At 43.7% G+C, this 14,303-nt stretch overlaps 1 protein-coding gene across 2 annotated transcripts in view; it reads left to right on the top strand.

Moving 5' to 3' along the window:
• cdin1 (CDAN1 interacting nuclease 1) overlaps positions 1-14,303 on the top strand; it is a 253,727-nt gene that overhangs the window by 184,025 nt on the left and 55,399 nt on the right. For both annotated transcript variants that reach the window (XM_070877439.1, XM_070877440.1), the window contains one exon: positions 11,185-11,290. In XM_070877439.1, the coding sequence (XP_070733540.1) occupies positions 11,185-11,290 (106 nt within the window). The remainder of the gene's footprint in view (positions 1-11,184; positions 11,291-14,303) is intronic.

The raw sequence follows: 14,303 nt of genomic DNA, 5'->3' as shown, positions 1-14,303 counted from the left end.
TGACAAACTTTGTAAAGTTAATTTACTATACAACAGAAGCATTCATGGAAGCTTAAACTACAAAAATAAAAGAAGTAAAAGATAGTTGAATTAAATTGCCCTAATCTCTCAACTAATTTAAACAACTATTTGTGTGCAATGATTATACTGGGCCAAAATTTGAGCCCATATTATCTAAATAAAGTCTACTTCAATAAATAAGATATCCTCTCAGTGTTCCTCTGTCACTTATGTTCTTCTTTCACAATGGCACCAGGTAAGTAGGCTTGACAAATGGTCACCACTATTCGCAAGAGACAAAACATATTTATATAATTTTTAATATAAAAAATAGAAGTAAGTAAGTCCTACCCTACTTTCATCTTCAGCCCAGGAAGGCAGCGGGCCGACCTGTGTGTTAGGCCACTCGGCCTGGGATAAGGGCGGGATGCACCAGCAGCAGGGATGATGATGATTGATGATTGGTTCCCACGCTGCAGCACGCACACTGAGAGGCTGGAGCTACTGCGCATGCGCGCACACGCCAACGCGCATGTGCAGATGTCCTGGCACTGTTTTCAGTGCGGGGCGCTGGTTCTGCCCCCGACCCGATTGGCCATGCTGCGTGAAGACCCAGGAGAGGCCGGACAGCGGCCAAAGTGGGGACATATTTTTTTAGGAGCACTTTTCAACGCAGAAAAGTGGCAAATCTCCGGTGAGTGAGCCGAAAAAAGGGGTGGGCCAATTTTGAGCCCTATAGCCCTAGTTATTCGATTCACCTGGAAAGTCGTCCCAGCACGGTTCAAATGAAGCCCGTCCCAACGGAACAGCTCCCTCTTATCCCAGTACTGGTGCCAGTGCCCCATGAATCGAAACCCATTTCTCTCGCACTAGTCTTTGAGCCACATGTTCATCGCTCTGATCTTATTTATCCCATTCAAAATTGCTCGAGCCTCAGGTAGTAATCCAGAGATTATTACCTTTTGTGGTTCTGCTTTTCAATTTAGCCCCTAGCTAATCATACTCCCTCAGCAGAACCCCTTTCTTTGTTCTACCTATGTCATTGTTCAAGGTTCAAGGACTTTGGAGAGGAAAGGGAGCTTCGCGATGGGGCAATAGTTTGCAAGGACAGAGGGGCCAAGGGTTAATTTTTTGAGGAGAGGGGTGATAACGACAGATTTGAGGGAGAGGGGGACAGTGCCTGAGGACAGAGAACGGTTAACAATGTCAGCTAACCTGGGAGCCAGAAAAGAAAGTTGGATGGCCAGCAGTTTGGTGATAAAAGCCTCGAGGAAGCAGGATAAAAGTCTCATGGACAAGATGAGCATGGAGAGGTCATGAGGGGAGATCGGAGAGAAAGTGGAGAACAATGGGACGGTGGTGCTAGGGCAGGGGAGAACCTTAGAGGAAGTTTGGCCCAGAGGACGAGGGAAGGAAGGGAAAGAGGTAGCTTAACGGATAGTCTGAATCTTAGAGACAAAGAAGTCCATGAGCTCCTCACACTTGTTGTCCAAAGTAAGGGTGGCAAAGACAGAAGAGAGGATTTCAGAAGACAGTTGGCAGTGGAGAATAGAAGCTGGGGTTTATCTTTGCATTCCAGAATGATTCTGGAATAGTGGGCAATTTTGGCAGACAAGAGCAGGACCCGATAATGCATTGCGTGGTCCAGCCAGATCTGGCGGTGAATGGCTAAACCAGCTGTCCGCCACATCCATTCAAGTTTGCGTCCCTTGGACTTATGGGAGCAAAAATTAGGGCCGTACCAGGGGGAATGGCCAGGATGAGAGAGAGTAATTGTTTTAATAGGAACTAGGACATCAAAGGTGGTGGTGAGATTGTAGTTGAGAAGATCGGTTGCTGTAGAAATGTTGTGGTGAATGGAGGGCCAAAGGCTGGATGTGCAGTGCAGTTGTAAGAGAGTTTTTTCCAGGGGCGGTCACAGAAGGAAGGAAGGTTTGGGTTTATGGGGTGGGGAGAGGGTGTGTAAGGGGGATGTGGGTGGAGAACACTACGAGGAAGTGGTCAGAGATGGCCTTATCTGCGATTGACACGATGGGAGTAGCAAGGCCGCGAGAGATGGTGAGGGCCGGGGGTGGCCGTGAATATGGGTTGGGGAGTTTACATGATGGGAGAGATTAAGGAAGGATAGGAGGCTAGTGAACTCAGAGGAGAGAGCATGATGAATTGAGATGGAGGTTGAAATTACTGAGGATGAGTCGTTCGGTGCAGAGGCTGAGGGAGGAAAGCAGTGAAGATATCTCGGTAATAACACTTTTATGGTACTTGGGTGGGTGGTAGAGAATGAGAATTTTAAATGAGAGGTGAGAGGGGTGGGATAAGATGAGATGCTCAAAGGAAGAGAAAGTGCTGGAGGAGTAGAGGGACAGACCAAAGTGTGATTTGGTGATGAGAGCCACACCGCCACCAAGGTGGTCTGAGCGGGGCAAGTGGTGGAAGGTATAGTCAGACAGGGAGGCTTCAGTTAAGGATAAGCTGTAATTGCCTCTCATCCAAATTCCCGTCAGGGCCATGATGTCGATGCAATCATCCACGATAAGCTCATGGATGGCAAGAGCTTTCTGGACATAGGAGGGAGATGTGGAACGAGTTGGTGATGGCTGACCCACTGCCAGCATTCACAGGGTCAGCACTGGGATGGGGTTGCGGCGGGTGGGGCATGAGGGGTGAGTTGGCCCGGAAGGTGATTGGCAAGATTAGTCCCCAGTGGGCGTGCTGGCAGGAAGGTTGGCGAGAGTATAGGATGGGACAGTTGGGGTTACTGCTCGTAAGGAGGCAGTGCCGAGTGCCTCGATTGACCCTTCGTAGGATGCCAAGGGTGGCACAGGAGCAATCTGTAGGCTTATCTAGGAGGGGGTTGAGACTGGGACGGCGGCGGGAGAGTAGGAAGGTCGAAAAATAATGAAGGATTGATCATCAGCAGTGAGGACTGCACACCTGCCAGCTCAAGTAACATTACCAAATCTGCCATGGTGGGTTGATATAGTTGTGAAGTTTTATCACCAGGAATTTCATCTTGGAGACACCAGCCTGCTAACACTTGAGGAGGATTGTTACTATTTCGGTGTTAGACAACTGACAAATCTGAGTTTGATCTTTTGCTAAATGGGAAGCAGGTACTTGGATCTCCTCAAGAGTGTCATGGTAAAAAGCACAAGTCGCCATAAAACTCGAGGGATTTATCCACTACCATAATCTAGTAGAATGCACTAGATGCTCAGGTGGATTTGTCATTGGCATAATAGCATCTGCAATAAGGATAGCTTTGCCACACTCCTCTTTCAGGAGTGAGAGTCTCTTGTCAATTCTTACAGTGATCTTGGAGCCAGAGTGCACATGCCAGATAACAATGATTCAACCATGTACTCCCCTGGTTCGCAGCGTTCTTCATTGGGGAATCATGATGCAGTGAACTGAAAGCTGTACAAAAATTAATGAAAGCAATGTACAATGTTCTGTGATCTGGAATAAAACCACAATCTGTTCTATATATTCCTCAAGAAAGTGAAATTCAGTCTTTTCCTTTCTTCTTACTCAATGGCCTTCAAAGTATCTCATGATGCATGCCCTGACAATGCAAAGAACCAGCTTAAGAGCTGCAAGTGTCAGCAAGATTCTTTCATAGATTTTGACCTCCCAATCGTCCCCCTTGTAGATAAAAATCACATAGTATTCTGGGACGTGGAGAGAATGCTTGTCTCAAACAGAATTCTATTCACCAGCATAAGAAGGGCAGCCCTGATGCAAGTTAGTGGTTTCTGGCACTGTTCTCCAAGATCATTGCCTTTGGCCATCCATTAAACCCTTGCATGTAGAGACACTTTTAGGAATTGGCAACGCCTGCTACACTACCATTAACTGGTCATTTGCCCATATATAACAGTGACTACATCATAAGAAGTAATCTTCATATTGATTGGACAAATCAAATTGGCAAAGATAGCCTTGATGAAGAGTTCATAGAGTGTATCCGGGATGGTTTCCTTGAACGGTATGTTGCGGAACCAACCAGGGAGCAGGCTATCTTAGATCTGCTACTGTGTAATGAGACAGGATTAATAGATGATCTCCTAGTAAAGGATCCTCTAGGAAAGAGTGATCATAGCATGGTTGAATTCCTAATTTGGTTGGAGGGTGAGATAGTTGGATCTCAAACCAGTGTCCTGATCTTAAATAAAGGAGGTTACAAAGGTATGAAGGCAGAGTTGGCTAAAGTGGACTGGGAAAATAGATTAAAGTGTAAAATGATTGATGAGCAGTGGCAGACATTTAAGGAGATATTTCATAACTCTCAACAAAAATATATTCCAGTGATAAGGAAAGACTAAGAGAAGGGAGAACCATCCGTGGCTAACTAAGGAAGTAAAGGATGGTATGAAATTGAAAACAGTGGCATACAAAGAGGCCAAGATTAGTGGGAGATCAGAGGATTGGGAAACTTTTAAAAACCAGCAAAGGACGATTTAAAAAATAATAGAGAGAAGATAGATTTTGAAAGTAAACTAGCAAGAAATGTAAAAATAGATAAGAGTTTCTATGGGTATATAAAAAGGAAGACAGTAGCTAAAATAAACATTGGTCACTTCAGAGGATGAGACTGGGTAATTAATAATGGAAAATAGAGAAATGGCAGAGGCTTTGAACAAATATTTTGTATCGGTCTTCACGGTAAAAGACACTTAAAAACATCCCAATAATGGATAATCAATGGTCTTTTGAGATAAAACAATCACTATCATTAAAGAAAAAGTACTCTAAAATAATGGGACTAAAGGTGGACAAGTCCCCTGGACCTGATGGCTTGCATCCTAGGGTCTTAAAAGAAGTGGCTGCAGAGATCGTGGATGCATTGGTTGTAATCTACCAAAATTCCCTGGATTCTGATAAAGTCCCAGCGGATTGGAAACCCGTAAATGTAATGTCCCTTTTTAAAAAAGGAAGCAGACAGGAAGCAGGAAATTATAGATCAGTGAGCCTAACATCTGTTGTTGGGAAAATGCTGGTGTCCATTATTAAGGAAGCAGTAGCAGGACATTAGGAAAAGCATAATACAGTCAAGCAGAGATGGCATGGTTTTATGAAAGGGAAATCATGTTTGACAAATTAGCTGGAGCTCTTTGAGGATGTAATGAGCATGGTGGATAAGGGGGAACCAGTAGATGTGGTGTATTTGGATTTCCAGAAGGCATTCGATAAGGTGCCACATAAAAGGTTATTGCATAAGATAAAAGTTCACAGGGTTGGGGGTAATATATTAGCATGGATAGAGGATTGGCTAATGGGCAGAAAACAGAGTCGGGATAAATGGGTCATTTTCCGGTTGGCAAACGGTAACTAGTTAAATGCCATAGTTAAATGGATAGAAATTACAAAATGTTGCAGTACAGAGGGACCTGGGGGTCCTTGTGCATGAAAGACACAAAGTTCGTGTGGAGGTACAGCAAGTAATCAGGAAGACAGATGGAATGTTGGCCTTTATTGCAAGGGGGATAGAGTATAAAAGCAGAGAAGCCCTGCTACAACTACAGGGTATTGGTGAGGCCACACCTAAACTATTCGCAACTTTGGTGTCATATTTGACGCCGAGATGAGTGTCCGACAGCATATCTGTGCCATCCCCAAGACCGCCTACCTGCACCCCTGTAACATCATCCGACTCTGCCCACCTCAGCTCATCTGCTGCTGAAGCCCTCATCCATGCCTTTGTTACCTCTAGACTTGACTATTCCAACACACTCATGTCCGGCCTTCCACGTTTGACCTGCTCTTGTTGCCATAGTATGTGTGTGGCTGGTCCTGTTAAGATTCTGGTCAATAGTAACCTCTAGGATGTTGATGGTGGGGGATTCGACGAAAAGGACGCAAGAAAGACTTGTATTTATATAGCACCTTTCATGACCACTGGACGTCTCAAAGTGCTTTACAGCCAATGAAGTACTTTTGGAGTGTAGTCACTGTTGGAATGTAAGAAACGTGGCAGCCAATTTGCGCACACCAAACTCCCACAAACCGCAATGCGATAATGACCAGATAATCTGTTTTTGTTATGTTGATTTGAGGGATAAATATTGGCCAGGATACCAGGGATAACTTCCCTGCTGTTCTTCAAAATAGTACAATGGGATCTTTTACCTCCACCTGACAGAACAGACGGGGCCTCGGTTTAACGTCTCATCTGAAAGACGGCATCTCTGACAGCTCAGTACTGCACTGGAGTGTCAAACTAGATTTTTGGTGCTCAAGTCCCTGGGGCGAGACTTGAACCCACAACCTTCTGACTTGGGGGCGAGAATGCTACCTACTGAGCCACAGCTGACACTGACAATGGTAATCCTGTTGAATGTCAAGGGGAGGAGGTTATATTCTCTCCTGTTGGAGATGGTTTTTTGCCATTGCTTGGCACTTGTGTGGCGTGACTATTACATGCCACTTATCAGCCCAAACTTGAATGTTGTCCAGGTCTTGCTGTATGTAGGCATGGGACTGTGTTATTATTTGAGGAGTTGCGAATGCAACTGAACACTGCAATCATCAGCGGACATCCCCATATCTGATCTTGTGTTGGAGGGAAGGTTATTGATGAAGTAGCTAAAGATGGTTGGGCCTAGGACACTGCACTGATGAACTCTTGCAGCTATGTCCTAGAACTGAGATGATTGGCCTCCAACAACCATAACCATCTTCCTTTGAGCTAGATAAGACTCCACCCAGTGGAGAATTTTCTCCGATTTCCATTTACTTCAATTTTACTAAGGCTCCTTGATGCCACACTCAGTTAAATGTTGCTTTTGTATCGAGGGCTGTCACTCTCTCGAGCATTCAGCTCTTTTGTCCATGTTTGGACCAAGACTTTAATGAGGGCTGGAGCCGAGTGGTTCTGACGGAACTCAAACTGAGCATTAGTGAGCAAGTGCCGCTTGATAGCACTGTCGACAACTCCTTCCATCACTTTACTGATGATTGAGAGTAGACTGATGTGGCAGTAATTGGCCGGATTGGATTTGTCCTACTTTTTGTGGACAGGACATACCTGGACAATTTCCACTTTGCCAGGTAGATGCCAGTGTTATAACTGTATTGGAGTAGCTGTATTGGCTAGAGGCGCGGCTAGTTCTGTAGCACAAGCCTTCAGCGCTACAGCCGGGATGTTGTCAAGGCCCATAGCCTTTGCGATATCCTGTGCACTTAGCCATTTCTTGATATCATGTAACGTGAACCTGGAGGATGAGGCTGGTTGCAAACGCTTCAGCCTTGTCTTTTGCATTCTCGAGCTGGGCTCTGCCATCATTGTGGATGGGGATGTTCATGGAGCCTCCTCCTCCCATCAGTTGGTTAATTTTCCACCGCCATTCATGACTGGATACGGCAGGACTGCAGAGCTTTGATCTGATCCATTGGCTGTGGGCTTGCTTAGTTTTGTCTATAGCATGCTGCTTCTGTTGTTTTTGCAAGCACATAGACCTGTGCAGTAGCTTCATCAGTTTCATCATAGAATCATAGAAATTTACAACACGGAAAGGGGCCATTTGGGCACGTTGTATCCATGCCAGCCGACAAAGGGCTATCCAGCCTAATCCCACTTTCCAGCTCTTGGTCTAAGAACATAAGAAATAGGAGCAGGAGTAGGCCATTTGGCCCCTTGAGCCTGCTCCGCCATTCAATACGAGCATAGCTGATCTGATCATGGACTCAGCTCCTCATCTCATCTTAAATGGCTTACCCCTTATTCTAAGACTGTGACCCCTGGTTCTGGAACTCCCCAGCAACAGGAACATTCTTCCTGTCCAATCCCGTCAGAATTTTATATGTTTCTATGAGATCCCCTCTCATTCTTCTAAACTCCAGTGGATACAAGCCCAGTTGATCCAGTCTCTCCTCATATGTCAGTCCTGCCAACCCGGGAATCAATCTGGTGAACCTTCGCTGTACTCCCTCAATAGCAAGAATATCCTTCCTCAGATTAGGAGACCAAAACTGAACACAATATTCCAGGTGTGGCCTCACCAAAGCTCTATACAACTGCAGTAAGACCTCCCTGCTCCTATACTCAAATCCTCTAGCCATGAAGGCCAACATGCCATTTGCTTTCTTCACCGCCTGCTGTACCTGCATGCCAATCTTCAATGACTGATGTACCATGACGCCCAGGGCCCGTTGCACCTCTTTTCCTAATTTCACCATTCAGATAATATTCTGTCTTCCTGTTTTTGCCACTAAAGTGGATAACCTCACATTTATCCACATTATACTGCATCTGCCATGCATTTGCCCACTCATCCAACCTGTCCAAGTCACCCTGCAGCCTCTTAGCATTCTCCTCACAGCTCACACCACTACCCAGCTTAGTGTCATCTACAAACTTGGAGATATTACATTCAATTCCTTCATCTAAATAATTGATGTATATTGTAAATAGATGGGGTCCCAGCATTGAACCCTGCGGCACCCTCACTGGTCACTGCCTGCCATTCTGAAAAGGACCCTTTTATTCCGACTCTCTGCTTCCTGTCTGCCAACCAGTTCTCTATCCACATCAATACATTACCCCCAATACCATATGCTTTAATTTTGCACACTAATCTCTTGTATGGGACCTTGTCAAAAGCCTTTTGAAAGTCCAAATACACCACATCCACTGGTTCTCCCTCATCCACTCTACTAGTTACATCCTCAAAAAATTCTTGATTTGTCAAGCATGATTTCCCTTTCATAAATCCATGCTGACTTGGACCGATCCTGTCACTGCTTTCCAAATGCGCTGCTATTTCATCTTTAATAATTGATTCCAACATTTTCCCCACCACTGATGTCAGGCTAACCGGTCTATAATTCCCTGTTTTCTCTCTCCCTCCTTTTTAAAAAAAGTGGTGTTACATTAGCTACCCTCCAATCCATAGGAACTGATCCAGAGTTGATAGACTGTTGGAAAATGATCACCAATGCCTCCACTATTTCTAGGGCCACTTCCTTAAGTACTCTGGGATGCAGCCTATCAGACCCTGGGGATTTATCGGCCTTCAATCCCATCAATTTCCCGAACACAATTTCCTGACTAATAAGGATTGCCTTCAGTTCCTTCTTTTCGCTAGACCCTCGAACCCCTAGTATTTCCGGATTTGAAACAAAATCAAATCTTTAAAATGCTGAGTTGCATAAATTATATAACTGTAAGCAAGCTTATTTGACTTTAACTATAAGCATAAAACTAAAGGCCACTTGTTTAAAGTTAACAAACCTGAAGTGAGATCAGAAGAAACCTTTTCTCCCTCAGAATAAGGGATATTTATATATAATATATATTTATATATAAGAGCACTTGATCTGCAGAAAAAATGGTTAATGCTGTATTGATTTAACTCCTTCAAAAAAAGGAGCTGACAAACTATATGGTTCAGAATGAGAATTGGTGGTTATAGAGATAGGCATAGATTGAGATGATCAAGTACTCTCCAAGTTAGAATGGTCCTGTACTACTACGGGTTTTGTTGGTCAATGTGACAAGCTAGAGTTGAATAGTGAGGCTGTGAAGATGACTTAAGTATTTTGGACTTTTGGGTATCAGGTACTGCTGATGCAGAACCTTCCCTCGGAGCATGAATTAGTTGGAGTAGAGTCCATTTGTTCCGTTAAATTAGACATGCTGTGCCCAGAGCAACATTCTTGGCTTAGGCAGCCATTCCTCAATCCACGTGTTATATTCTCAAAATAGTGCTGATTATAATCTCAAATTCTGATTAACAAATTATTCATTCCTAGTTTGCTTAGGTATTCGATAAGGTGCCACATAAAAGGTTGCTACGCAAGATAAGGGCTCATGTGGTTGGGGGTAATATATTAGCATGGATAGAGGATTGGTTAACGGATAGAAAACAGAGTACGGATAAGCGGTTGGCAGTCTATAACTAGTGGGGTGCTGCAAGGATCAGTGCTTGGGCTTCAGCTATTTGCAATCTACATTAATGACTTAAATGAAGGGACTGAATGTAATGTATTCAAGTTTGTTGACGATACAAAGCTAGGTGGGAAAGTAAGCTGTGAGGACACAGAGATTTAGACAGGTTAATTGAGTGAACAATAAGGTGACAGATGGAGTGTAGTGTGGGTAAATGTGAGGTTATTCACTTTGATAGGAAGAATAGAAAAACAGAATATTTTTTAAATGGTGAGAAACTATTAAATGTTGGTATTCAGAGTGATTTGGATGTCCTCATACAGGCAACACAAAGTTATCATGCAGGGTACAACAAGCAATTGGAAAGGCAAATGGCATGTTGGCCTTTATTGCAAGGGGGTTGGAGCACAAGAGTAAGGAAGTCTTACTACAATTGTACAGGACATTGGTGAGACAACACCTGGTGTACTGTGCACAGTTTTGTTCTCCTTACTTGAGCAAGGACATGTATGCCTTCGAGGCGGTGCAACAAATGTTCACTAGATTGATCCCTGGGATGAGAGGATTATCCTATGAGGAGAGATTGAGTAAATTGGGCCTATACTCTCTGGAGTTTAGAAGTACGAAAGCTGATCTCATTGCAACATATACAAGTCTGAGGGGTATTGACAGGATAGATGCTGAGAGGTTGTTTCCCCTGGCTGGGGTGTCTAGAACTAGGGGGTACCGTCTCTAAATAAGGGGTCGGCCATTTAATGTTGAGATGAGGAGGTATTTATTTGTTCAGAGTGTTATGAAGCTTTGGAATTCTCTACCCCAAAGGGCTGTGGATGCTGAGTCGTTGCGTATATTCAGAGCTGAAATAGATAGATTTTTGGACTTGTGGGGAATCAAGGGCTCTGGGGATTGGACGGAAAAGTGGAGTTGAGGTCCAAAGATGAATGGCGGAGTAGACTCAAAGGGCATATGGCCGACGACTCCTAATTCTTGTATTCTATTACTAACAGCGGTGCAAAATTCTTTTAGATTAGTTTCTATAACTGTAAAGAATATATGATAGAATACATGGGGAAAGGGATAGCATTTGCAGAAGGACCTGTAATGGGAGTGCTTTGTAAAGAACAAAGGAATGGAAAAGCTACTTAATGCAGAATGTAAATCTTATAAAGCAGATGAGTTTCTCCAATAATTTCTAATGTTGACTTGTTTAATTTATCCCTAGATTGTTGGGAGAATACTTAAATGAAGAATGAGAAATACTGAAAGTAAAACTGAGTAATCATTTTTTTTAATAGCTGTTGAAGGTCATGTTATTCATTGGATTGAAAGCAAGGCCTCATTTGGAGATGAATACAGCCACCAGTCCTACTTGCAAGACCAATTCTGGAGCTACTGGAACAGGTACCGTCCTTTATTATGTAACATTTTCATGTATCTTATGATTGACATGATATCACCAAAAATTAAACCTGCTGCATTCCAGAAGCAAATCCAAGAAACATTTTCTTTGTCATCTACATATCATGGGTAAGGGGGTGGGGGAATAATAGTGAATTTCAGTTCCTGTTTCTTTTAAGACTTTTTCAACCTGAGCTCTGTGACTTTACGGGCCCAAATTTGATGCAGGACTCTGCCCACCTAAGTGCCGCCCAAAGAACCACCGATGACAGCCGAGGTACCTGGCGGTACTTTGGGCGGGGTTTTATCAACAAGCTCCCTCAAAGGTCAGCGGGCGGCAAATGAGGGACTTATGCCACCAATCTGGGCGGCAGCCGGCAGGAGCTCCCGGTCTCGGCGCAAAGGCTCTTGCCGCCCAAGTACTACCGAGGATGGAGTCTGGCCCACGGAGGGTCGAAGACCTGCAAAGAAAAAGCATTAAAAAAAAACATTGGAAGACCTTCAGGGGACCCCATCCAGGTAAGTCCCTGTAAAGAAAAAAAGAAAAAAATGTTTACTCACCTTTTTTTCAGCTCTTCAGACCTACCATTGGGGACAGACCAGCCTCCTCGCAGCGGTCCACCCCCGTTCTGGCGCCGACTCCCGCTCACACCAATCTGGCATCTCGGTGGACGGGAGTCCACTTACGCCACTTGGCCGTCCGCTGACATCAGCGGCCGGTTCCCGGCGGCCCTCCCCTCCCGCCCGCTCCAGACCAGATCGAAACTGGCACTGGGCGGAACTCAAGGAGGAATGCCAGCGGCAGTGGGCGGTGAGTGCATCAATTTTGGGCCTTACATATTCTTAAGTTGTTCTCCACTAAACATCAGTGTGGTTTGCATTACTTTTTGGAACAAGAAAGAATAGCTCCAAGCTAATTATAAGTTTCAAGGCTCAAGTCCTAATTTTATTGAAGTCTACTTTGAAGTTTAATTCCAAATATTTTACAAATCCCTGACCTCTAAATTGACATCCATAGCAGGAAAACGATGACCAATAACAATTAATACCACCAAAGTCTTCCATTGGATCTTAGATTTGCATAGTCCAAACTTTTCTGGGAAAATAATTAAATAGAGACTGAGTTGATTAAATTTAGAAGTGTGACGCAATGTTTCTTTCATAATTAAAGGAGAATGGCACGGGCAAAATGTTCAAAGCAAAGTACTTGCTTCTTCCCTCAGGAAACAATGTGGGACAATAGATCACCACAATATCCTTTCACCTATGGGACCTGGATTTGAGTCCAGCCCAGTCTGATGGGATGCAATTCATGACTTCTGCCAAAATTAAGGGTTCCACATGAAATGAACTAGGAGCGATTTACCCCACAGCACAGAAGTGTCCATACTTTCACAAAAGTAAATATTAATTAGTAATCTCGGTCAGAAAGGCCATAAGATTAGTTATGGGAAATAGAAAAAATTGTGACACAGTAAGGACGCACTTCAAAATTGTTTTGGCAACATGGGAACTTCAGTCTGCATTTGGCTGTGTTCAATCCCTGTGCATGCATGAAGCTGCATTTTGTGAAAAAATGGGAGAATGCTCCATTGCCAAGCATTGAAATGCCTCACCCCAATTAATAAAAATATATAAATTTAAACAAAGTATCTGCACCCGGTTGACTTAAAAATGTAGAGATATGAAATACAATGTTTTTTATGGCCCCTCTTAATTTCACATCTCCAAAATAGGATGTGAATCTATTTCCTGAGACCGTAGCTGAAATTAAATAATGCGGCTGTTTTGCGAGCATTCATGTTAATTAAGAGGGTGTGTAAGTTGCATTACCTGACCACCAATTGACCTTGTGACATCTTGCATGAAGTGGCTCTCAGCCAGCCACATCTAAAAAGCATCTGGTTAAAATTCTTGATTTCATCTAGTTAAAGATAATCCAATGCTATCTTTCAGTCCTGTAGCACTTGCATCTAAAGGGAATAACCAGTTCCATCTTGAACATTCTATCTTTTTACTGCTGTGTTTAAATTAAGCACCAGAAAGCTTAATGATTCTGTATCTGCAGAAATATAACGGGACTAAAACCTTGCACTAAACCAAACTAAACTAAAAAAGATAGGACCCCACAATGCTATGAGCTGGCAGGGAGCGCTATCTAAAACAAAATTCAAGGTCACTATATCACTTTTTAAATTTGATTACAAAGTCCATACCATCATTCTGGTGGAGGTGTGTTAGCTTTTGCATTACATTCTAAATAGACAAACTCTTCCTCTTCATGAAAAGCTGCAGAGTTGTCAGCTTTATATGGAGGTTACTGCCACAGTACCGAAACGGCTCTCATCAAAGTTACCAATGACATCCTTTGTGACTGTGCCAATGGCAAACTATCCCTATTCGTCCTTCTTGACTTGTCTGCAGCCCTTGACACAGTTGACCACTCCATCCTCCTTCGATGCCAGATATAAAAGGAGTCAGAGGGTCTAGTAAGGAGGAGGAACTGAGGGAAATCTTTATTAGTCGGGAAATTGATGGGATTGAAGGCCGATAAATCCCCAGGGCCTGAGGGACTGCATCCCAGAGTACTTAAGGAGGTGGCCTTGGAAATAGCGGATGCATTGACAGTCATTTTCCAACATTCCATTGACTCTGGATCAGTTCCTATCGAGTGGAGGGTAGCCAATGTAACCCCACTTTTTAAAAAAGGAGGGAGAGAGAAAACAGGGAATTATAGACCGGTCAGCCTGACCTCAGTAGTGGGTAAAATGATGGAATCAATTATTAAGGATGTCATAGCAGCGCATTTGGAAAATGGTGACATGATAGGTCCAAGTCAGCATAGATTTGTGAAAGGGAAATCATGCTTGACAAATCTTCTGGAATTTTTTGAGGATGTTTCCAGTAAAGTGGACAAAGGAGAACCAGTTGATGTGGTATATTTGGACTTTCAGAAGGCTTTCGACAAGTTCCCACACAAGAGATTATTGTGCAAAGTTAAAGCACATGGGATTGG

The sequence above is a fragment of the Pristiophorus japonicus genome, chromosome 4 (genome assembly GCF_044704955.1).
Source record: "Pristiophorus japonicus isolate sPriJap1 chromosome 4, sPriJap1.hap1, whole genome shotgun sequence".
NCBI classification, from domain to species: domain Eukaryota; kingdom Metazoa; phylum Chordata; class Chondrichthyes; family Pristiophoridae; genus Pristiophorus; species Pristiophorus japonicus.
This window is presented reverse-complemented; position numbering and strand designations above follow the sequence as displayed.